General features: G+C 46.9%; 1 protein-coding gene across 1 annotated transcript in view; it reads left to right on the top strand.

The window, feature by feature from the left end:
* Nucleotides 1-24,111, top strand: part of KMT2A (lysine methyltransferase 2A) — a 47,445-nt gene that overhangs the window by 8,526 nt on the left and 14,808 nt on the right. Inside the window, exons 2-26 of the mRNA XM_079954904.1 lie at nt 5,231-5,300; nt 5,948-8,628; nt 9,585-9,762; nt 9,994-10,228; nt 11,004-11,068; nt 11,306-11,689; nt 12,053-12,126; nt 12,752-12,880; nt 13,443-13,556; nt 14,071-14,217; nt 14,635-14,730; nt 15,051-15,171; nt 15,517-15,630; nt 16,044-16,228; nt 17,571-17,744; nt 18,123-18,233; nt 18,512-18,585; nt 18,919-19,112; nt 19,515-19,621; nt 21,087-21,224; nt 22,158-22,316; nt 22,457-22,574; nt 22,671-22,749; nt 22,936-23,096; nt 23,862-24,020. Of these exons, the coding sequence (XP_079811030.1) occupies nt 5,231-5,300; nt 5,948-8,628; nt 9,585-9,762; nt 9,994-10,228; nt 11,004-11,068; nt 11,306-11,689; nt 12,053-12,126; nt 12,752-12,880; nt 13,443-13,556; nt 14,071-14,217; nt 14,635-14,730; nt 15,051-15,171; nt 15,517-15,630; nt 16,044-16,228; nt 17,571-17,744; nt 18,123-18,233; nt 18,512-18,585; nt 18,919-19,112; nt 19,515-19,621; nt 21,087-21,224; nt 22,158-22,316; nt 22,457-22,574; nt 22,671-22,749; nt 22,936-23,096; nt 23,862-24,020 (6,067 nt within the window). The remainder of the gene's footprint in view (nt 1-5,230; nt 5,301-5,947; nt 8,629-9,584; nt 9,763-9,993; nt 10,229-11,003; nt 11,069-11,305; nt 11,690-12,052; nt 12,127-12,751; nt 12,881-13,442; nt 13,557-14,070; nt 14,218-14,634; nt 14,731-15,050; nt 15,172-15,516; nt 15,631-16,043; nt 16,229-17,570; nt 17,745-18,122; nt 18,234-18,511; nt 18,586-18,918; nt 19,113-19,514; nt 19,622-21,086; nt 21,225-22,157; nt 22,317-22,456; nt 22,575-22,670; nt 22,750-22,935; nt 23,097-23,861; nt 24,021-24,111) is intronic.

Below are 24,111 nucleotides of genomic sequence, written 5' to 3'. Positions count from 1 at the left end.
AGGCTCCCTGTTGCAATGCTGCTGCTACTGCAAAGGCTGTTCTTTCTGGAGCTTCTCTGTCAGTTAGGTTCATTGCTGCTTCATCTAATATAGAAGGTGCTGCATTTTCCTCTTGGCTCCTGAAGGAGAAACAAAAAGCCAAGGTATGTTGAGGGAATGCTTTTACATTGAAACTGATAAATCCTCTAAGTGCTGGCACAATAAGATCCTTGTCTCATGCACCTGTTTCTCTGGTAACTTGGACTGGCTTTCTTCAGCAAATCTATGGCCTCCTTAAACATGGAGTGCTTCTGGTCTGTCTGCAAAGCTCAGCTTGGGCCATGTTGTTTTTCTAAAGCCTCCCAAAGCCTTACAGACTTGCAATCTCTTTTTCCATTTCTAACTTACTTGGGGGGTCAGCATGATATATACTCAACCGTTTTGTAATCCCAATTGACTTTATTTTGCTGTTGGGTCACTCAGATAGGGTGGAGAGCCTTCTACAGTTGTCCTGTTTTAAAGCTTAAGGAACATAGCTAGATGGGTTCCACTTTTGTCTCAGTTCTAAGAAGACACAACAGTCCCTGGGAGTGATTTGAGTTTTATGGGGGGGGGGATCCTGTACAAATTACCCAGATTTGCATAAGGTGTTTGCATTAGAGAGAAAAAATCAGTTGGAATCAGAAAATTTTCTGATGCCCTAGAGACTAATCGAATTCATCATGTCTGTTTTACTTGTGTTTAGGAAGCAAAGCTAAAAATGTTGAAACTGTCAATCTTGCCTAATGTTTTGTTTGCAGTTGGCATCTGTTCGTTGTTAATAGTGAACTTATGAAACGGAAGAGTTTCTGTGGAAAAATAAAAGCACTGGGAATTTTTCCACCTTAAATCACTGGCTCCTGAGTCATCGTTCACTAGATTCCCACTGGAGATGCTTGTGGGTAGGGATGGAGGAATTGTCTCTTACAAAGCAAGGGAAGGGAAAGAAGGGAGACTCTTTTCAAGCCTGGTGACTTGAGTGGCTGCAGAAAAAGGCTTTGAGATCCAGGAGTGCAGCCTCCGTATACTCAGACCATGAAGCTCTTGACTGATTAAAAGAAAATTGCAGCTTCACCCAATCCACGGCTATGTTGGCTTCACCCAAGACAGGAATTATTATATAAGGCCCCTTGAAAGTGAAAGAATCTGTCACATCAGACAGAAGCTGATGAATCTCCATTTTCATATTTTGTAAAAGAGGGTGTTCGGCCCTCTAACCTACTGCTGAGTGAATGGCACATTAAACTGTTATATGCAGAGCTAGCAGGGATGACCACTAGAATAAGAAACCAAAATGGCAAAATCTATAAAGAGGACTGGATGTTGTTTATGGAATATATGGGAAAGTACTATAAGTAAACAATTTACCTATCAGGATGGGAAGATTTTCAGCAGAGTAAGAAATAATAAAGTATATAAAGGTTGTTGCGATAGACAAAGTGAACTGAGAAAACATGGGGAAAGGAGGATAAAAGGAACCATGGAAGGAAAGGTTAGGTCAAGGAATGTTTTTTGGGTTGGTTGTGGGGGTTTTTTGGGTTGTTTTGTTTTGTTTTTGGTCTATTGTCTATTTCTCACCAGCTGATCAGATAGAAGAGAACTGACATGTTTGTGATGTTTTCATACATACACCCCCACGGGCAGTGGGATAGTGCCATGGCAAACCTTCTTCCCACACAACTTGGTATAAATAAGAAGGGGGCAACTCTGGTGCACTTGTAATATACAAGAGAAAGAGTCTTTCCGAAAGGATCTCTGTCAGATAAGGTCACAGTATTTAACAACCTACACCAATGAAATCATGCAAAAACAATATAAAGGGGTTGTATATTACAGAGCTTAGGTGTGGGATGCTTACTGGTAAAGAAGAAAAATATCAAACTTTCACTTTGGGATCATTTTATACCCAGTAGAATAAGAAGACTTATGCATAAAAATGATTATGTTCAAGATGGTTGACAAGGCTCTAGAGGAAAGATTTCTATATGGTCTGGCCAAATGTTATATCATAATTTATGTAACAGTTTAAATATATGCCCTTACATTGCATTCTTTAATTGTTCAAACACCTATCCCATTCTTAATGTAGAAAGCTGCAACTAGGCTCAGGGTTCTGCTTCTTGGTGGCTGGCGATCAAAACAGAAAAGATTTCAGTGGCTGAGCACGGAACAGTACTGCAGGCCAGAAATTCAGTGATATGCGGTTGTGATCCAGAATTTGTTGCTTGGAGGGATTAAGATGAGTTGCTGAAATATGAAGGCACAAAGTGTTGTTGAAGTGTTTTGAGACAGAGCTGAGGACTGGGATAACCAGATTCCATCCCTAGATAGTCTGGAATTGCTTTGCCTTTCTGCTTCCCTCTCTTCCTCATTAAGTTGGACTCACAACAGCAGGAAATCATTGCAAAGAGTGGCTGGAGGATTTACAGCCTTTGATCTTTTTGCCTCCCTTGAAGCTGGTTAGAGCCCAACTTTGGCTTTCCAGCTGTTAGTCAAGGCTGCTGTTCCTTTCAGGATACCTGGGGCTGATGTACTTGCTTTCTAGGAAGGGGGAAATGGAAGAATTGAAGCTTTGGTCACATGCCCAAACTTCTCTCCCTGCTTGCTTGTCCATGGATCTTTCTCCCAGCTTAGCAGCTACAAAGGCTACCCTTGTGCTTTGCAGAGCAGTCTCTGTTGATATTAACCAGCTGTAATTTTCGGCCAGCTTTGTAGAGGAAGCCTCAGTCCTTCCTCAGCCGAACATTGTTTACTTCTTGCAGGGAGCCCCACGTGTCCAAGGGGAGTGGCTGGCAGAGGAGATATGATGAAGCTGCTGCTCTTTGCAGTGCTGTGTGCAAAACCAGGGCCTGTGAGTGATGCGCTTTCACCACAGCAATTCTCTTTACGCAGCTCTGCTTGATTCAGCTCAGATGCAGAGGCTGCAGCTGAATTTATCCTTCATGAAATATTCTGCTTTAGAGAAATCTGCAGGCATGTTGCCTGCTTTTCTGTACACATCCTACCCCTCCCTCCTGCCAATGCTAGTAAGAGAATTTGCTGCTTGACGTAATGCTGAAAAACAAGCCACCTCTTTGCAGTCCAGTGTTGTGAATTTTGAAGAAAGGCAGCCCAAAAGCAGCTGTTCCTCAAGTTGCTTTTCTAGAACTGACTTCCAGCAGATGACTCTCATCTTGAATCAGCTGTTCCTAGCTATGGCCTGCAGCACAGCTCTTCCCAGAATTAATGTTTCTTCCTATATCAAGTACACGTGTGTGGGGGGGTATGTTTGTGCACATACACAGAGCTGTATTCTGGAAAATCCTTTAGGTGGCAATGGAATGATCTGCATTCCCTGGGAACAACAGATTGCAAGGGTGACCTGCTATAGTTAAACATGGAGAACTGGAAGCAACACCTGTAGTTCTGGGCAAAGCCAGGGTACTCCATTTACCCCAAAAAAGTATGCTGAAGGAGTGCACACACAAAAATGAAGGCTGGTCCTCTGGATGACCTTGAGTTAAGTGATCACCATAAGCCTCCAGGCTTGCTAGATGTAAAGAGCTTGGAATACAGTGGTACCTTGGGTTAAAGTACTTAATTCGTTCCAGAGGTCCATTCTTAACCTGAAACTGTTCTTAACCTGAAGCACCACTTTAGCTAATGGGGCCTCCTGCTGCCGCCTCACCGCCAGAGCACGATTTCTGTTCTCATCCTGAAGCAAAGTTCTTAACCTGAGGTACTATTTCTGGGTTAGCAAAGTCTGTAACCTGAAGCATATGTAACCTGAGGTACCACTGTATGAGTCAAAGGCTGCCACAGGTGCCTCCTCCTCTCTTTCTTTCATTGGGGGTGTAGTTCCAGCCCTCCTCCTGTCAGACCTAGCAGGCAGGAATGGCACTTCCAGTTTAGGCTATCCTGGTCCTGACACCATAGTGGCTTCTTTCTGCTTGAGGTAGAGGGGACCCTCCTGCCACTTCACCCTGTGCATGGTGTTCTGCTTGGAATGGTTGCCAGCGGTGAACTCTTCCCATCCAGTTTGAATCCTGCAGTTGATTCTTCCATTAAGGTTTATGGGGCAAGTAAAATGCCTGCAACTGGGAACACAAATGAGCAGAGCCAGCAAGGTTTGTCAGCCGCCTCATTTGTCCCAAAGCACACCTCTTTCCATTCAGATAATTGAACAGTTGCCACTTCCTGCTTAGGGAGCTACACTTGGGGGAAGTAGGATCCTTGTCGCAGTTGGTACAGGGATTTCCCTGCTATGCTGACCTTGGGTGGCCTATCTCATTTTTGGCAGTGTTTAATGTCACAGGCAAGTAGAGGAGTTCCCCCACCCCTGAAATATGGGAGAACTAGCACCTGCAGGATGGGATGGCTGGTGTCCTTTTAGCTTCAGGTTAAGGCCACAAGAATTGGATCTAGTCTGGCATAATAGTAACTGGCAGTCATTCAGATGCTCCTGGGAACCCATATGCAGGGAGCAGCTCCACCCCCCTCCCTCTTGATTATTTCTCAGCAACTGGCATCCAGGGACACAGAAGCTCCATTTTAGCCATCCTGACTAGTAGCTATTGATAAGCCTTCCCTCAATGAGTTTGTATAATCCTTTTTAGGATGCGGTCAACACCACACCTTGAGTTTGATCATTTAGTTCTGTGCTGGTGAGCAGAAGTGGTTACTGTAGAAGAGGAGTGTGGCTGCCATGTGGTCCATCCAGCAGAAGTGGCCATAGGCTGGTGATCGTCAGATAGCCTTTCCAGAGAGGGCAGCCTCAGTGTGGTGCTTTTCAGTTTCATTCATGCGTTTTCATGTCCTGCCCTTCAGTCCTAGATTTTATCCAGCATTTCCCTTGTGGTTTGTAAGACACAGTTTCATTATCATATATAGCTGAGTGCACATTAAGAACACAAAAAGAGCCCTGCAGCTGGATCAGACCAAAGGCTCATCTAGAACATCAATTCTCACAGGGGCCAACTAGATTCTTATGCAAAGTCCTTCTTCAGCTGCCCAGACAGTAGTATTCAAAAGTATGCTGATTCCTATACTGGAACTAGTCTACAGCCATCATGACTAGTAGCAACTGATAGCCTTACATTGGTGGTACTCTAGCACACACACCCCATGGGGCTTGTTACTACTTATTTTCATCCTCCACTTACCCGGGACCAAGAAATCAGCATTGCTGTAGATATTTCCAGTCTATTAAACTGCCCCTCTCTCTCTTTTGCAGGATGAGCAGTTCATAGGCTTTGGTTCAGATGATGAGGCCAAAGGACAAAGTCCCACCAAATCTCCCACAGGTATGTTCAGTTTGCTACTGTCTTGTCAGGTTCATGGGAGTTTTTTCTTAAAACGGTCTACATGGGCCTGGTCTGAAGACTGCACTAGTGCCGCAAATAATTGAGGTAACACATGTTATCTCTCTCTGCCTTATCTGTAGGGATGTGACTAAGCTCTGCTACAGGGATGGGGGGCCTTTGGCTTGCAAGGATTGATGGGTTGAGTACTTAAATAGGTGTCAAATCAAGTGCATATTGTATAATACCTCTCATTTGTCTTTAACATGAGCAACGTTTTAAAAGTAAACAATGCAACAATACATAGTGGGCTTTCAATTTGGTTTATCCTGAATACTATCCTTAGTCTACATTTTTGGAAAGAAACAAGTGGAACTGACCAACAAATCTCCAGAGCTACTAGCTTTCATGGTAGGGAAAACTTAAGTACTTTAACAGTCAACTGGAGAGAAATCCTTTTCCTGTAGCAGAAGCTATTGGTTCCAGCAATTAACAAGCATTATGTATAATGCTTGTTTAAATACTTTTGTTTTCTTTGTTTTCAATAGCCTGTTTGCATACCGTGTGACTTTGAAATGCACAAACTTATTCCCATCTTGCAGAGAAGCTGAATGTGCACTTTCTTTCCCCTTCCTTCACTTTACCTGCAGCCTCAGTCAAGCCTAGCGCACGCAAACCTCGTGGGAGACCCCGAAACAGCTCAGACCGAAGTTCAGTTGTGCTCTCAGAGTCCTCACCTGTGTATTCACCTTCAAGCAAACCAGAACCCATCTCCATGGAAAAATTAAAGAGGAAAGAATTGAAATGTGCAGAAAAGCGACGAGGGAGGCCTCCTGCACTTAGCAGTGTGAAGTTCAAGATCACCCGCAAAGAGGTCATTCCAGATGCTCAGAAAGGAGGCAAGGAGGAAAAAGAGAATCTAAAGAAAATAAAGCGAGCACCTTCCACTACATTTCAGCATGCTGCAAAAATTAAGAAACTAAGAGCAGGAAAACTCTCTCCACTGAAGTCTAAATTCAAATCTGGAAAGCTCCAGATTGGAAGAAAAGGGGTTCAGATTGTACGCAGGAGAGGAAGGCCACCATCTTCCGATCGCTTGAAGACTGCACCAGCTCTAGTTGTGAGTTCTCCATTAGAGAAGGCCCAGAAGGTGCGAAAGGAGAAAGATGGGGTCTCGCCCCTGTCGAAGGATGAGAAGCCAGCTGTGAGGCAGAGCCCCCGCAGGCCTGTGAGGATCATCCCTTCCTCCAAGAGGACGGATGCCACGATTGCCAAGCAACTCTTGCAGAGGGCTAAAAAGGGGGCCCAGAAGAAGATCGAGAAAGAAGCAGCAAAGCTTCAAGGCCGGAAGGGGAGGACGCAGCTCAAAAACATCCGGCAGTTCATCATGCCAGTGGTGAGTGCGATCTCTTCGCGGATCATTAAAACTCCCAAGCGCTTCATTGAAGATGAAGACTATGATCCACCAATCAAAATAGCCCGTCCGGAATCCACACCAAATAGCCGCTTCAGTGCTCCCTCTTGTGGGTCCAGTGAGAAGTCCAGCGGCGCCTCTCAGCACTCCTCTCAGGTGTCTTCAGATTCCTCACGGTCCAGCAGTCCCAGTGTTGACACATCCACAGATTCTCAGGCCTCAGAAGAGATGCAGGCCTTATCTGAAGAACGCAGCAATACTCCAGAAGTTCACCCTCCGTTGCCCACATCCCCTTCCCCTGATAACGAGAGTGGCGAGAGGAGGAGGAGGAGGTTTTCTATGGCAGAGAGAAATTTTGTGCCCAAAGCAGCTAAAAAACTGCCCAGTCTCCAAAGTGTGTCCCAGCAGCAGCAGTCATCGTCTTCCTCTCCTCCTCCACCGCTTCTCACCCCACCGCCACCGCTCCAGCCAGCTGCCGGCATTTCAGACCATGCCCCTTGGCTTATGCCCCCCACCATCCCTTTGGCATCGCCCTTTCTGCCCTCCTCAGCTGCTCCCATGCAAGAAAAGCGGAAGTCGATTCTTCGAGAGCCAACATTCCGTTGGACCTCTCTAAAGCACTCTCGGTCCGAACCCCAGTACTTTTCCTCAGCCAAGTATGCCAAAGAAGGTCTCATCCGCAAGCCCATCTTTGATAACTTCAGGCCTCCTCCACTGACCCCTGAGGATGTTGGCTTTGCCTCTGGTTTTTCAACGCCTGGAGCTGCAGCTCCAGCCCGCTTGTTTTCTCCTCTTCACTCTGGAACAAGATTCGACCTACACAAAAGGAGCCCCTTGCTACGAGCTCCAAGGTTCACTCCAAGTGAGGCCCACTCACGCATCTTTGAGTCTGTAACTTTGCCTTCTTCTGTTAGTCGATCAGCAGCAGGAAGCACTGCAGCAGCATCCTCTTCAAAGAAGCGGAAGAAGAGAGGGTTCAGCCCAATTCGATCAGAACCCAGATCTCCTTCGCACTCCATGAGGACGAGAAGTGGAAGACTAAGCACCTCTGACCTGTCCACTCTCACTCCATCCTCATCAGTTTCTTCCTCGCTGACAAGCATTCCTGTGGGTTCCCTTACCACCAGTGCCTTAAACTCCACTTTTGCTTTTCCTTCCCATTCTCTCTCCCATCCTGGGGAGTCGGCAGAGAAAAGCCAGAGACCGAGGAAGCAGGCAAGCATTCCGGCTGAGCCTTTCTCATCCGGAAGCCCCACTCCCCTCTTTCCATGGTTCACACCAAGTCCCCAAACGGAGAGGGGCAAGAACAGAGACAAAGCCTCCAGTGAGGAACCATCCAAAGATAAAGAAAGTGACAAAGGTCTTGAGAAGGAGAAGAGCAGAGAGAGGGATAGAGAGAGGGAGAAAGAGAATAAGCGGGAGTCCAGGAAAGAGAAAAGGAAAAAGGCTCCAGAGATTCAGAGCAGCTCAACTTTGTTCCCACTGACTCGAGTTTCCAAAGGAAAAGTTGTCCGTGAAGATGTAGCCATTTCCTCTTCTGCCAAAAAAACTGCAGGCCGGAAGAAATCGGCGACTGCTGATCCAGCAGCAGATGTGCCTGCTGTGGTTCTTGTAGACTCAGCAGCAGCCATCATCAAGACCAAACTGCCCAAGAAAGGCCGAGGGGGGTTAGAGAAATCCAGTCTGGAACTTGGATTGGTTGCTCCTTCCATGGAAAAGGAAGAATCCCTGCGTCTCCCAGCTGCTGCTTCAGTCAACATTGTGAAACATTCCTCCATCAGCTCAGTGCTGGCTCATGCAGACAAACTTCCAATGACTGACAAGAGGGTGGCCAGCCTCCTCAAGAAAGCAAAAGCCCAGCTGTATAAGATTGAGAAGAGCAAGTCCATGAAGCAGGTGGATCAGCCAAAAGGACAGGTATTTACCCCCAAACTAGTGGTTTGGAAAAGAGGTAGCACATGAAGGGAAATAACTATGACAATAGAAGACCATGCAGTGCCTGGCTGGCACCATGAGGGGGAGGACAAAGCTCTTGATATAAGTGGCCTGAGTCGGTGCAGCGTCTCAGGTTTCTAGGTCCCTGTAAGCAAACCAGAGCGTGACCTCAGATCATCATTTAGCTGCCTCTGCTTAGGAGTCACAGTTCCCACTGAGGTGTCTTTTTGAAGCTTCCTGTTGCCTTGATCTCATGTCTTGCCCATCCCAAGGGAAAGCAATGGCTCCTTCCTTTTTGAATTACTGGTGAGAGTTTTCTCACTGCAGCCTTTTACCTTCATGCTGAATTGTTTTTAACACTTGATTGGGAGCCACCCAGAGTGGCTGGGGAAACTCAGCCAGATGGGCGGGGTATAAATAAATTATTATTATTATTATTATTATTATTATTATTATTAATGCTTCCGCTTACCTTTTACCAAAGACAATCTCAACCCACCCTGGCCAGACATATACACACATGCGCATACAAACAAATATACAATAGCCGAGGGATGCATGGCAATTGCCAGATGTCTCCCCAAAGCTGTTGCACTTTTCTAACAGGATTTGGTGGGCTTTTGGTCACGCATGAGGTGCATAACTAGCTGTTTGATGCATTTTATGTAAGTAGTGGCAGGAATTGTTCCTTTTTTTGCAAGTCTTAGCCCTAGTTAAATATTTTTACACTTAAAAGGTTACTGTTCATTAGAAGAAAAAAACTACTTCTGATTTTTGCTGTGTCCTCCATTTGAAAACACATTTAGAGAAGGTTCAGAGATCTTTAACCTTCTGCTGGACAAACTGCTTTTTGCTTTTGAACTTGAATTGCTCCCTGTGGGATGGTTGATTATGTCTTAACAGCCTTTTCCTGTGTTCTTGCCCTGCTTGGAATTTAGGGTCAAGAGAGTGATTCTTCGGAGACCTCCGTGCGAGGGCCACGCATAAAGCATGTTTGCAGAAGGGCAGCTGTAGCACTAGGCCGCAAGCGAGCCGTCTTTCCAGATGACATGCCCACTCTGAGTGCCTTACCATGGGAAGAACGAGAGAAGATACTGTCTTCCATGGGGAACGATGGTAAGTGTCTGAATTTATGCTGAAGGGTGCTGTTTTCTCCAAGGGTGCATCGGTGGCAGGGGAAGGTATGTGAGGCTGTAGGATGAAGGAGTTGTGTTTCTAGGAAATCTGGATGGGCCCCGCTGTGAAGCTGTTCTGAGAAACCAGCGATGGCCAGCAAAGTCAGTTCTGTTGAGGACTCACGTCTCCTTTATTGATTGCTGAATTAATAGCTGGTCTTTCATTTCACAGACAAGTCCTCGGTTGCAGGTTCAGAAGATGCCGAGCCCCTTGCACCTCCCATCAAACCTATCAAGCCAGTTACCAGAAACAAGGCCCCCCAGGAGCCCCCTGTGAAGAAAGGCCGGCGGTCAAGGCGCTGTGGGCAGTGCCCAGGCTGCCAGGTCCCAGAGGACTGTGGTGTCTGCACAAATTGCCTGGATAAGCCAAAGTTTGGTGGGCGGAACATCAAGAAGCAGTGCTGCAAGTAAGTGTGTGGGTATGAAGCCTGCCTCTGCCCTCCCGTTGTTCTGGGAATAAGGCCCTCCGTTGTTGGTTTGTGGTGCTTCTACCCTGTCTTCCTATAAAAGATTTAGCCAGAGGAAGATCCTTTCACTTGCATCAAAGAAGAGCTAAGGAGCAGAAGACTAGTGACTTTGTCATCCTCTGAGCTTGGCTGCTGCCTTTCCTTCCTCTTGGAGTTCAAAGTGGCAGTTGGGGGCTCTCAAGAGAGTGGCAGGGAAATGGGCAGGGTTGGGTGGGACAGTGGAGAGATCTACCTCCTCTTTTCTTCAGCCTTTTCAGGTTTTGAGTTTACCCTGCTGTGTAGTCTGCTGAACGTGAAAACGAAAGTGTAGTGTGGAGAGTTGATCCCTTGGCTGAATATGTGCCACAGCATGCTTCCTCTGAGCAGCCTTCTCACAGTGGCTTGGCCAAACCTCAGAAAAAGTTTCAGATCTTAAACAAAGAGGGAGAACAGTTAATCTTCTTCGCATCTTGAAAGTAAGGCTTTTTGAAGATGCTTCAAAACTAGTTGCTTTTCGGCATAGCAGAAAGGCTGACATAGCAGAGCTGGTCTGCTGGGGCGATCTTTCTCATCCTTTTAGCCAGATTGGCCTGCCATTGATCTCAAACTTTGGCATGGCTCCAAAGCAGATATCTTTCCACTTGAGATGCAGCAGCCTGCAACATGCCTGGGAATCCAAAGGCTTGTTTGTGTCGGGTGATGCATCTTGCCATCTCCTTCCTTTATTCCCCCCTAGGATGAGGAAGTGTCAGAATTTGCAGTGGATGCCATCAAAAGCCTATCTCCAGAAGCAAGCCAAAGGTAGGTGCCTTTTTTTCATTATTTCTATTGCGATGGGGAGAGAAAGGCATAGTTAACAGCTGCAGAGTCTTTGCTTCAGCTTCAGCCTCAGCTCCATCTAGGCAGTGAGGCCGTGGGCAGGCTGGCGTATACTCCTCAGGCACCACCCTCCCCTCTGGCCATCCGTCACTTGGGGAGGCCAGTGCCATAGGCTGCGCTACCGGTCATTGCATCTGAGGTGCTGCTTTTGCTTTACAGCTGTGAAAAAGAAAGAGAAGAAATCCAAGTCCAGTGAAAAGAAAGAGATCCATGCTGGGAAGAGCCAGCCAGAGGCTGGACAGAAAGCAGCTGCTCCTCAGCTCACCTTGGCGAAAGAGGATCATGCCTCCAAAAGGGGCAGTGAACCTGCCCGGAAGCCCAGTGAGGAGAAGAGTGAGGAGGGCCCACCACCATTGACTCCGCCTCCCCCAGACACCAAGCAGGCCCCTCCCCCTGCAGCCCGGAAGGCTGGCAAGCAGCAGGCACTGCCCCCCACGCAGGTGCCCCCCACCCCACCGCCTAGTACAGGCCCACCAAAAAAGGAAGCCCCCAAAACCATCCCTGCTGAGCCCAAGAAGAAGGCAGCTCCACCACCAGAAGTGGGTAGGTATTCAATTGCAGCAAAGGTAGTTGTTAGCTGCCTCTGCAAAGTCAAGCAGCCCACCTCTGGACTTCATGGAAGAGATGTGAACACATCTGCTGTACTAATTGGGCTCTTAAGTGGGTCAGGAAAGAGCAGCCTTGGACACACCTGGGCAGGTTAGCAAGTGTGTGGCAAGCTGCAGGAAATCCTATAGTGCCCACTCCTCCCTAACAAATTGGAATTGCTAGTTCACTGTGTTTTGTTTTCAGCTTTCCACAACAGTGTCTTAAGAGGTTGCTGTTGTCTCCTTAAGTCCCCAAATTCTGTTTGACTGCTAGAAGCAACTCTTGGCTTTTAACAAACTGCATTTGTACTTTTCCTAGGGATCGAGCAAAGCAGACAGAAGAAAATAACTCCTCGTCCAAGCTTACCAGTGAAACAGAAGCCAAAAGAAAAGGTAACCTGCAAGTTGCTCTATGTCTTCAGTGAACAGAAAGAGCTTTTTTCATAGTTGGTTCCTTGCATGTAGCTCTCCTGGCTTTTAGAGAGCCCATGAAGACAGCACAAGTTGAGGATGCCCTTTGGTACAAGTTCTGACCCTGTGATGGCACCACCTACAGATGGGCTGCTTTTACAGTGGCTCTAGGCTCTTAGGGGTCCTTTTGCTTGACTCTCCAAAGTTCAGGTTGGTGTGCAGATGATGATGCTTCTTACTATGGTTTTTTTTTCTTCTCTCCGCCGCCCCCCCCCCCCCCCCCGCCAATAGTTTGTGCATGGAATGGCCTTCCCCTCCAGAAAAGACAAGGCCATGCACCTTTTAACACTAATAGATTCCAATTCATGTTTGGGGGTGGATACCTACTGGATTGAGTTTGCTTTCAAAACAAGACTGACCAGTTAAAAATTTCAGATTTTGCTTTCCAGTTTCTGAAACCCCTGTTGCTCTTTGCTTTTCAAAATGTGAAAGAAGAGAGTCCTCCTTAGATTCCAGCCCATAACTAACTGCATATATATTGAATGTTGGTTTTCCTTCTGCTGCTTGAGCAAAGAAAATGCCATTTTTTTTTGCCCTCTTTCACCAGGAGAGACCACCCCCAGTCAGCAAGCCAGATAATGGTACCCTCAACCTGTTGAGCACTTTATCAAATGGGAACAGCTCCAAACAGAAACCCCTCATAGATGGAGTCCACAGGATCCGAGTAGACTTCAAGGTAACAGGGTGGTTTGGGGAGCTGCCCCTGCCTTTCTCCGCCAGAAACCTGGCCTTGGGGGTTTGTAGGATGTGGTGACATCTCTTCCTTGAAACTCCCATCTTTCTACAAAGAGCTGTTCTGGTGAAAGTTGTTTAGTTTTCTGTAGAGCCTGTTGCTTCTTAAGATAGCACACAGGAGGATGAGAAAGAGTGATGAATACAAAAGGGAATACCAGCAGTTTCCGTAAACCGAGGCAGCCTCCTGAGGCTCTTAATACCCTAGGAGAGTCTTTATTGTTAGCAACAGCATTAGTTAGGCAGTACATCGGCATGCATATGCTGCTGCCACGTGCCCTTTAGAAGATGTCTAGGTATGTATCACTGGTGTGGAGAGAACCGAGGTTAAGTAAGTCCATCCAGCACATTCCTTTGTATGTAACAAAAGCTTTGGCAAACAAAACATTTTCATAGTGATTTGTACAGGATCTTCGTGCTTTGCTCCAGTTCTTGTCATTTCCACCACCCCTGGGCCTGGTGTAAGGATAATTCCCTTTCCATGTTCTTCCTTTTGTGTTTTTTAGGAGGACTGTGAGGCTGAGAACGTTTGGGAAATGGGCGGTTTGGGTATCCTGACCTCTGTCCCGATAACTCCCAGGGTGGTCTGCTTCCTCTGTGCCAGCAGTGGGCATGTGGAGGTAAGGGTGAGGTCCCACAGGGACAGTCCACACCAAGCTGTTTGGTGTATGTGTGTGTGTGATATTATTTCAGCCATCTAAAACGAAAGTAAATCTGAAGCTGGAATTGAATCCTGATAAAGGCCATCAGTTAGAGCTGCAGCTTCAACTACCATTTGAAATGCTGCTTTACCTGCCTCTCAAAGCAGGAGGTGTGGTGTCAGATAAGCACTTATGTCTCTAGGCACCAGTTGACCTTTTGTAGCTTCACTAATACATGCTGCTCTTGCAGAGGGGCTCTGGAGATAAAACAGCCCACAGACAAATGGTGCAGAACTTGGTGGTGGAAGAGGGCTCTCTAAGCCTCTTTGAAGCAACTGTTATGTGAAACTGGGGGCTAAACCATGAGGGTGGGGTGACCAAAGACTTTCTCCTCCTCCTCCCTCTCCCTCTGGAACCAGCCATCTGGGGCAAGTTGAAGTGCACAACTGCTGCAGGATGCGGCTGACCTGCTGACTTGCCCCTTCCCTTGTAGTTTGTGTATTGCCAGGTGTGCTGTGAGCCTTTCCACAAGTTCTGTTTGGAGGACAGTGAGCGCCCCCTGGAGGACCAGTTGGAAAACTGGTGCTGTCGTCGCTGCAAGTTCTGCCATGTGTGTGGGAGGCAGCATCAGGCCACCAAGGTAGTCGGAGTCCCTTGATGAGCTTGCCTGTCTCCTTTTGTCCCTCTGGAATGTGGGGTTTGTGGCATCGCAAGGGATGGCCGCCGGGGATGCTCAGTTTCCCCAACACAGCTTCCTTATGTTGAACTAGGAGTCATCAAATGTCTAAAGCAGAGCTTTCCAAACTTTTCATGTTGGTGACACACTTTTTAGACATACATCATTTTGCAACATAGTAATTCAGTTTTACTAGCAAACTGGAGGTTAAACTATCCCCTTTCCAGCCCCGGGAAAAGCATGGGGAGTGTTCGTACAACACACCTACACACTGCAGCTGACACACTAATGTGTCATGACACACAGTTTGGAAAGCTCTGGTCTAAAGCAACTACTGGAGCGTCTAGGCTTGACTTGCTGCTGTTTTCCATGTTTCCATAGCAGTTGCTGGAGTGTAACAAGTGCCGAAACAGCTATCACCCAGAGTGCCTGGGACCAAATTACCCAACAAAACCTACGAAGAAAAAGAAGGTTTGGGTGAGTTCTGTTGCATCGTGGGGACACTTGTAAGGCAGGGATACCTTCCCCTCTTATTATAATCAGACTGCCAGGTGTCTTAGCCTGATGTTGAAAGTGGTCCATTGTTTACAAGGATATGCAATAAAATCGGTCTGAATCATAAACTGCTGGATATGGCAACCCCATCAACTGGCCATTGCAAAAGAGGCAGGCTGAGGCATGGTTTTCTGTTCCATGGCTCACCTGTAGAGGGAAGCATCTTTGGTGCCTGCTATGACTGAATTCTATGATCCCAGAGAGAGGCTGTGCAGCCCTTTATTCCTTGTCTGTCTTTCCAGATCTGCACGAAATGTGTCCGTTGCAAGAGCTGTGGAGCGACAACGCCAGGCAAAGGGTGGGATGCCCAATGGTCTCACGACTTCTCTCTGTGTCACGATTGTGCCAAACTCTTCGCTAAAGGTGTGGAGAGGCTGGGTGCATGATAGGTCTGGTCTGCTGCGGAAGTATGCTGTATCATGCTGAATGGCCTAGGAAATGCTGGCAGCTGCAGTTCCATGTGCAGATGCAGCCCTTGCTTTGCTAAATTCCAGTATTTCCTCTAGGGAAGCGGGGGACGGCAGCAGGGAGCACCTTCACACTGAAAGGGGGCAAGTATAGTACTTGCTGCTGGCTGTTAACAGTGGTAGTGACTGATAGCCATTCTTGCCCTTTGCGTGGAGTCCCCTGACCGCTAGCCAGCCCTGAGTGTTTGGCTCTGTATACTGATGGTGGGAGATTTGGACCGCCTATCTGTTTTGCTTGTAGGGAACTTCTGCCCCGTCTGTGACAAATGCTACGATGACGACGACTATGAGAGCAAAATGATGCAGTGTGCGAAATGTGACCGCTGGGTCCACTCCAAGTGTGAAAACCTCTCCGGTGAGGACTGCTTCCAACCCTACATATATGGAGGAGTAGGATGAACATTTACAACTAGGAACCTTGTGCTTGAGATCCTTTTTGCAATTTCATCTTGGTCTAATGGGTGGGTTGTTTCTTCTTAGACTAGGGTGCAGAAGCCAAGGAGGTGAATATCCTGAGCTAATCGCGCTTAGCTGTGGACTTCGGAACTCAGCTTTGCAGGCAGCAGTTGTGCTGTGGGTTCCTGAGAGTGTGCAGAGAGACACTCTCCCTGTTGAATCACTTCCCAAGACAGGCATTGGAATCCCTGCAGCTGAGCCCCTTTGCACAATGTAACCTCCTACCATGCTGCCAGATTCCCCACAGATCTGACACTTTTAGCCTCCCGAGGCTTGCCCTCTGCCCCTAATGCTTGCCCTGTCTCCCTTCAGATGAGATGTACGAGATCCTCTCCAACCTGCCGGAGAGTGTGGCTTACACCTGCATTAACTGCACAGAACAACCTCCTGCTGAATGGCGGCTAGCACTGGAAAAAGAGCTGCAGCTTTCTTTGAAGCAGGTTCTAACAGCCCTATTAAATTCCAGGACATCCAGCCATTTGCTGCGTTATAGACAGGTGGGCCTCCTTCTATGAACCATACAAATGTACCTGAATTCTGGCTGTTCAGAGTGGTGCTGTTGGACTTGAAAGCACAATATTCTTCCTAGTGTTTCTAGAAGAAAGACAGCATTAGAAATGCAGTGGCAGGTGTGGGGGGGAGGGGGTGGGGAGAGGGAGAGAGGGTGACAAGCCAAAGGTTCCAACCAAATGTTTGATATTCTGTCTTGCAATGGATATCACAGAGGAACCCATAACATGAGCAGAACCCATATGGCAATGGCTACCACTCTGCCTTGCTAATTGCCAGCATGTGAGAGGGAGTATGTTCCGGGCAGGAGGGAGTCTATAGGAACATCTGTATCTGCCTGACCTGGGCCAGGCCATTGGTCAAGCTTGCACAGCACTGGCTGCCCTTCTCTGTGGCCTCACTTGTGGCCCTTGCTCCATATCAACCAGGAAGGACCCTCCATAAGTGCCATTCACCGTGGACCTCTCCTCGTGTTTATTCCTTAAAGCATTTTTGCCTAGAGTTTTACATTCATGATGTGAAGAATTACTACCTTGCCTGTGTCTTGACTGCTAACTGTCATTTTGGGCCTTGAAAAGAAATGCTTCCCCCTTTCGTGCTTTCTGCACCACTCAAGGTTGTATAAACTTCCATCACGCCCCTTCTGCTGTTTTTGTTTTCCCTAAGCCTTTTTTCCAACCGAGGAGACTATAGCCAGAAAGGGCCTGCAGGGCGGCTCTACCTCCAAGGGCTTTAGAATTCATGCATTAGATGTGGATGTCTGTGTCTAGAGCTCTATTATATTATGTATTATATATTATATTATATTATATTATATTATATTATATTATATTATATTATATTATATTATATTATATTATATTATATTATATTATAGAGCTCTATTATATTATAGAGCTCTATGTGAATGTCTGTGTCTAGAGCTAGAGTATTACCAAGGTAGAGGCATTTCCCCTGCAGATGCTCCCACCTATGGTGTGAATGTGAGGGCCAAACTTGGTGACCTGGGGTGCAGTGCAGCCCCTTCCAAGACATGTTGCCCTCTCCCACAATTGAGACATGAAGGGGGCCTGTTTCCTCCAGTCCTCTGTTATGCTGTACTTTTCTGCACCTCCTTCCAGTCAACTAGATCCTTGTGTTCAGGTAGTGCTTGCAGGCTTCCCAAAGGCATCTGGTTGGCCACCATCAGAACAGAATGTTGGACTAGATGGGACTATTGGCCTGATCCTGCAGGCTCTTTGGCTCTTAACCTCTATCCACAGACCTACTAAAGAAATGCTTTGTGCTGGGCTCAAAAATTGTTGTACTCTCTTACTGTTGTGTCTCCAGGCGGCCAAACCCCCTGACTTAAATCCTGAGACGGAAGAGAGCGTCCCATCCCGAAGTTCCCCAGAAGGCCCAGACCCTCCTGTGCTCACTGAAGTCAGCAAGCAAGAAGAACAGCAGCTGCTGGACCTGGAAGGAGTGAAAAGAAAAATGGAGCAAGGAGGCTACATTTCTGTGGTGCGTTAACAATTAAGTCAGCATCCCCTTCTTGCTTTCATCATAGCTTCCATGAGGAGAGGGAAATGATGGGATATACAAATCAGTTTGCTGTTGTGAACTGCATTGAGGTGGTCCTAAAATGCTACATTTTTGCTATAAATTCCCCCCTGGTGCCTTGAAGGTGCATGGATGTTTTGGCCACGCTACAGTGTTTTATGTTGGCCATGCTGCTCTTCTGAAACATAGGCAGGGAATAAAAAGGAGTTCAAAAACTGAAAAGGAAAAGGTGAACTTCTGCCACTTGATGTTCAGCACCTGTGGGTGGGGAAAAGGGGTGGATAAAGTATATCACAGAAGAGGATAGTAAGCTGATTTCTGTGTGTGTCTATCTTGCAGCTGGAGTTTAGTGATGATATTGTAAAGATAATCCAAGCAGCCATGAATGCTGATGGAGGGCAGCCAGAACTTAAGAAGGCCAACAGCATGGTGAAGTCCTTCTTCATTCGGGTAAGCCAAGCTGCATCTTATTTTCAATAAATTGGCAACTGGTGCACTGAAATTGCTTCTTTAATACTCCCCAAGGAGCCCATATTTCTCTTCAAGCTACTGTGTGGCTGTCTGTGAAACAAATTAGGATCTTGTCTGGGTAGACCTTTAAGTTCATTATAAATCATTCCTGACTGTAAATTTGCAGAGATCTTGGACAGTAGACTTCTTCAAGTGTTTAGTGTTGAGTCCTGTAAAGCATTTCTAATACATTTGTGGGTGTTTTGTTTGTTTTTAAGCAAATGGAACGCGTTTTTCCATGGTTCAGTGTAAAGAAATCAAGATTTTGGGAACCTAATAAAGTTACAACCAAGTAAGTAACTTGTTCCACTTCCAGCACTCACTTGCTGCAATTGACCTGCCTGTTTCAGCCAAAGGTGGTGCCAGCGCTCTTGCCCCTTGGAAACAAGATCAGAATTGAATTTCCAGATGGGCCTCTCCTGCTTCTCAAAGCAACTGGCTGCAATTAGTTCCTGATCTAGAAAGTAGAAGTGGGTTGTGGTCCTTCTTGTACCAATCTGTGTTTTAGTCCTGCCCCTTGCCCTGCAGAGATGGCTTTGCAGTGAATGAAGGAGCTTTACCTGCCTAAGGGCTATAGTTGGGGCCTCCTAGGTGCTACCTGATGCTACCTTTTGTTCATTTCTAGCAGTGGGATGCTGCCTAATGCTGTCTTGCCGCCATCACTCGACCATAACTACGCACAGTGGCAGGAGCGTGAAGAAAACAGTTGTGCTCAACAACCTCCTCTTATGAAGAAAATCATTCCAGCACCAAAACCCAAAGGTCCTGGAGAGCCAGACTCTCCAACTCCACTGCATCCTTCTACACCACCTATATCCAGTGAGAAACTGAGCCTTTTTGTCTGGGGGAAGTGCTAGGGAATGAGGGTGACACTGGGGGAGGCAGGCTTTAGACTCTGGGGAAAGTCTGGGCCCGCCAGAGTAGGGTACAGAGAGGCTCCTTGCCTTACCTACCATCTGCCGGGACTTCGAAGTCTGAACCAAGCCTCTTTCTCTGCCTCCCCCTTACATCTGCATGGTTCGTTAAATTGTGTTTTGTTTTAAAGTGAAGTAAAACCTTTTCAATTCAAGCGAGAAGCTGAAACTGTTTTCTGCTCTGGGCATTTGCAAGCTACTTTATTCTCCAGTAATCAGTTCCCAGCCCACATTTTCTTCCAAACATTTTTTCTCAGGAGTGATCAGTCCTTTCTCTCTCTCTCTCTCTTTCACTCTCTGTTCTGAGGTTCTGACAGAAGCTTGGAGGACAGCCCAGAACTTACCCCTCCTCCAGATGTGGAGGATAACCGGCAGTGTGCACTTTGCTTGAAGTATGGCGATGATGGTGGGAATGTAAGTGGCTCTGTCAAGAATGTGTGTTGTGAGCTGTAGCGGCTTTGCCTTCTGGTTCTAGTTAAGGTTGAAAGGCAGGCTTGATCCTTGTTGCACACTCAGTCCAGCTGAGCCAGACTGATATTACCTTTCTTAAAAAAGCAAAAGCAGGTTACTATCTTAGTGAATTGTGGAAATGCTGCGGGCATAATTTAGCTGATAGCAGCAAAGCATTTTACAAAGCTCCTTGTGATATTTTGATTAGCAAACTCTGTAAATGGGGACAGGTGATAATATCAGGTGGTTTCACAGCTGGTTAGAAAAGTGCCCTGTCAAGAGGCACTTTTCAGTGGTTCCTCATGAAACTGGAGGGATGTTTTGAGTGGAGTGCTGCAGGCTTCTGTTCTGGGCCTGGCATTCTTCCAACAATCAATGACTTTTGGGGGGAACTGGAAATCTGATAAGGATTTAAATATTGGATGAGGGCATAGAGGGAATCCTTACCAGAGTTCCAAATGGCACTGAACTTTGAGGGACAGCTAGGACCCCAGAAGACAGAAGGGAAAATAGGCAGAACCCAACAAAAAGAAATTCAGTAGGGACAAATGCAAAGTTCTGAACAAGTGTGGGAGGAATCAGATGCACAAGGATAGAATGGGCAATACATGGCCCGGCAGAAGGGTATGTGAAAAGTATCTCAGGACTGTAGCTTATCACAAAGCAGAACACAAGTCAGGGGTGTGATGTGGCTGCAGTGAGATCTTAGTCCGCATTAACAGAGCCATCATCAAGTCACAAGACGGAATAACTGACTTTATTCTGCAGTAGTCAGACCTCATCTGGATTACTATGTTCATTTCTAGCTCCACATATTAAGGAGGATGTAGACAAATTGGGATGGGATCAGAGGAAGATAGTAAAGATGGTCAGAAGTATGGAAGACAAGTCCATAACTGGAACCAGTTATGCTTAGCTAAGAGAAGACTGAGGTGGAACCTAATAGCACTCTACAAATCCTTGAAAGGGCTGTGTCACATGCAAGAGTTTGCAAAGGCTTGTTCTCCATGACTCCAGGGGTCAAAGGGTTATATCTCTTAGACTTAAGTTACAGGAGGGTAGATTTGGATTGAACAATAGAGGAAATTTCTTGACAGTAAGAGCAGCTGGACAATGGAGGGGTGGTGAAATACTCCCCCTCTAGAGGTCTTTGAGCAGAGGCTGGAGAGCCCTCTGTCTGCTGGGGATGCAAAGGGTGGTATAAAAATTAATAAATCATAATAACCTAGCACTGGGTGTTCTGTTCTGAGCAGAGGGTTGGACTAGACAGCTGCAAAGACCCTTTAAACGGTCTGATTCCATGAGCCACCTTTATGTTTGCCAGCTTTTATTTCACTGTGGCTGCTGCAACATGTGCCCAGCAGTTGTGGGGTAGGGAGTGCACTTGACTGATTTCTGAGTGTATCTGGTGGCTTTCTGTTTCTTGCAGGATGCTGGCCGTCTCCTCTACATCGGCCAGAATGAGTGGACCCATGTGAACTGTGCCCTGTGGTCAGCTGAAGTTTTTGAAGATGACGATGGCTCCCTGAAGAATGTGCACGTGGCAGTGATCAGAGGGAAACAGCTGGTGAGTAGGAACAGGTTGGGCTCAGGAGTCTGTTCAGGAATGAGGATTTACATTTCAAAAGCAACTAAAATGTTGCTCTTCTGCTGTTACAACAGCAAAGAATAGTATTGGAAAGCCCACAGCATGTCTCCATGGAGAGACAGCTCAGGTTTGATGTTAATGGCCCAACTTTAAAAAGAGCAAAAGCCTCACATGATTCTCCACAGTAGAAGTAATGGGCTTCACAGGATGTTGTATCTGAAAAAGACAGAGATCCTTGAATTCAGCTTCCAGCAGTACCAGACTGCAAAGAATCAAAAGCACTGGTTACTTGGACATTCACAAGCAGCTCTATTATAGTAGCATGTGAACCAGATCATCACCTGGCTTCTGCAGCAGACAGATGTGAGCAAGTGCCCGCGTCTCCTTGTAATGATTAGGAAGGAGTGTCTTCTGTGGACTCTCAGTGGCCTGAAGTATAGGAAGTCACAATCACAGGTGGCAGCTTGGGCTGCTGTCCTGCAACTGCCAGCAGTTGCAGCTAGTGGCCGTGGCAGCTTTTTCGTGTTCTTAATCAATCACCCTATCCATTTTGCATGCTCAGAAATTGCTTTAAACTGTTAAAAAAAACCCTTTCTTCTGAATTGGAATTAAATTGGGAAGTCCAGACAATGTGTGAGTTTGTAAATGAACAACAATGAAAAAAGGCTGCACTCAGATTACTAACAGGTTGTTTTGGGCAAGATGAATTGTGTTTGCTAAATGAGTGGTGGAACAGCAGCACTTCTATAGCTTTCTCTTTGTTTGTTGGCAACCTGATATGCATGTCATAGATAATCATATTAGGGGTGTTGCTGCTATTGACAGTGCTGCACTAGTCCAGTTTATTTGTTTAGGCCATTGGCCATAACAACAAGATGCTTTCCCTAAAAACCCAACCCTCGAACCTTGCAGAGATGTGAATTTTGCCTGAAGTCGGGTGCCACAGTGGGCTGCTGCCTGACCTCCTGCACAAGCAACTATCACTTCATGTGCTCCCGGGCCAAGAACTGTGTCTTCCTGGAGGATAAGAAAGTCTACTGCCAGCGTCACCGGGACCTGATCAAAGGAGAGGTGAGCCCAGCCACCACCCTCAGGCCTTTGCCCAGCTGTACTCCCCCCCCCACACACACATTTCCCTGCTCTTCTCAGCTCAGGCTGTGTGTTTTCACATTAATACTGTATAGGCCTCTTTTTGTGTGTGCTTGCTGTAGGTGGTTCCCGAGAATGGCTTTGAAGTCCTAAGAAGAGTCTTTGTGGATTTTGAAGGGATTAGTTTGAGACGAAGGTTTCTTCATGGTCTGGAGCCAGAGAACATCCACATGATGATTGGTGAGGGCCCTCTGCCTCTGGCCTTGGCAATGTGCCTGGTGGAATTTAGTTACTGCCTTCCTCACACAGAACTTTGCCTCTTTGGTTTTCTTGTAGGGTCCATGACGATTGACTGCCTCGGGATTCTGAGCGATCTGTCTGACTGTGAAGACAAGCTGTTCCCCATTGGTTATCAGTAAGTAGGAGCTGTCTCCTGAATAGGCGGCAGCAGCAGCAGAATCCATGTCATTTTCCCTGGAAGATGCCGTGAGGACCACCCAGGAAGTCTTTGGCCTTCCTTCTCCTCTTGCCCCAGGGAAGGGCTTTTGCAGGCATACACAGCTCTCTGTGTAGATGTTGTAACTTTCAAATGTTTTCCCAGGTGCTCACGAGTGTACTGGAGCACAACGGATGCTCGGAAGCGCTGTGTGTACACTTGCAAGATCATGGAATGCCGCCCTCCTATCCTTGAGCCAGACATCAACAGCACAGTAGAGCATGATGACAATAGGACCATCACGCACAGCCCCAGGCCACTTTCAGGCAAGTTTCTGCCTGCATGGCTTGGCTTGAGATTGTGGCCTTTGTGCCAGACCTGTGGGTGCCTGTTTTTTGTACTGCTCAGCTCTTCCAAAGACAAAAGCTTCCTTCTTCTGGTCAGTCTTTGCTATGAGACAGGGCTTGTAATACCTTTTGGTGACAGCAGTAGCAGCACACACTTGGAGTAGGGCAAAAAAGGGGGGGTTCCCTGGTAAAGATCACATCCTCTACTTTGGCTATAGGTTTTGGAGTGGATCCTGGCCCTTGTTCCATAACTGAGTCACAGAATCATAAGTGTTGGGAGGAACATTGGGGGTCTTCAACTCCCAACTCTGCTCTGTGCAGAAAGACACTCCAGCATTTGCCCAGGTGTCATGCGTTTCTGGAGACTAGATTATGGTATGCTTGATCTGAAACAACAAGGGACTTGGTCCTTCTGAGATGTTTGGGGCATGGTGGGGGTGTGCTTCTACCTAGTACTCTTAATGTTTGGCGCTCACCTGCTCCCAATGTCCAGCTTTGCATTCTGGTTTTGGCCTAGATGCCAAAAGACTGCAGCCTTTTTTTCTTTTTCCCCCCTCTTTTACTTTCTGCCTCCCTCCATGTATAAAGATTTTTCTGTCAACATTCCCTGAGGGAGGAAGAAAGGATGTTATTGAGGGGAAAGGCCTCTAGTACTCTCCTACTTCCCTGAAGCTGTTTTGTTCAAATGCAGCCTGGGTTTTGCCTGAATCCATAAGTTCCTTATTTCTTTTTCTTCTTCATCAGAAATTCCAGCCAGAGAAGGCCATGCAGTGTCAGCGGTTGTGAGCACTCCCTCTTCAGACTTCCTGCCACATTCTCAGAACTGCAGGGCTCTGCGGATCAGAGCGCCAAGTTTTCCTCCTGCCCTGCGATCTCCTGGTTCAAGGCCATTGCCCTCTGCAGGTCTGGCCCTCCACCTCCCTCTGCTGCTTTCTCTGGTTTTCTTTGACGTCTGTTCATTCTTTGTTAAGCAATTTCTTCAGGCTGTCCTCAA

This window comes from Podarcis cretensis (genome assembly GCF_951804945.1).
Source record: "Podarcis cretensis genome assembly, chromosome: 15".
NCBI lineage: Eukaryota > Metazoa > Chordata > Lepidosauria > Squamata > Lacertidae > Podarcis > Podarcis cretensis.
Note: the sequence above shows the minus strand (reverse complement) of the source record. Positions and strands in the feature narration are given on the sequence as shown.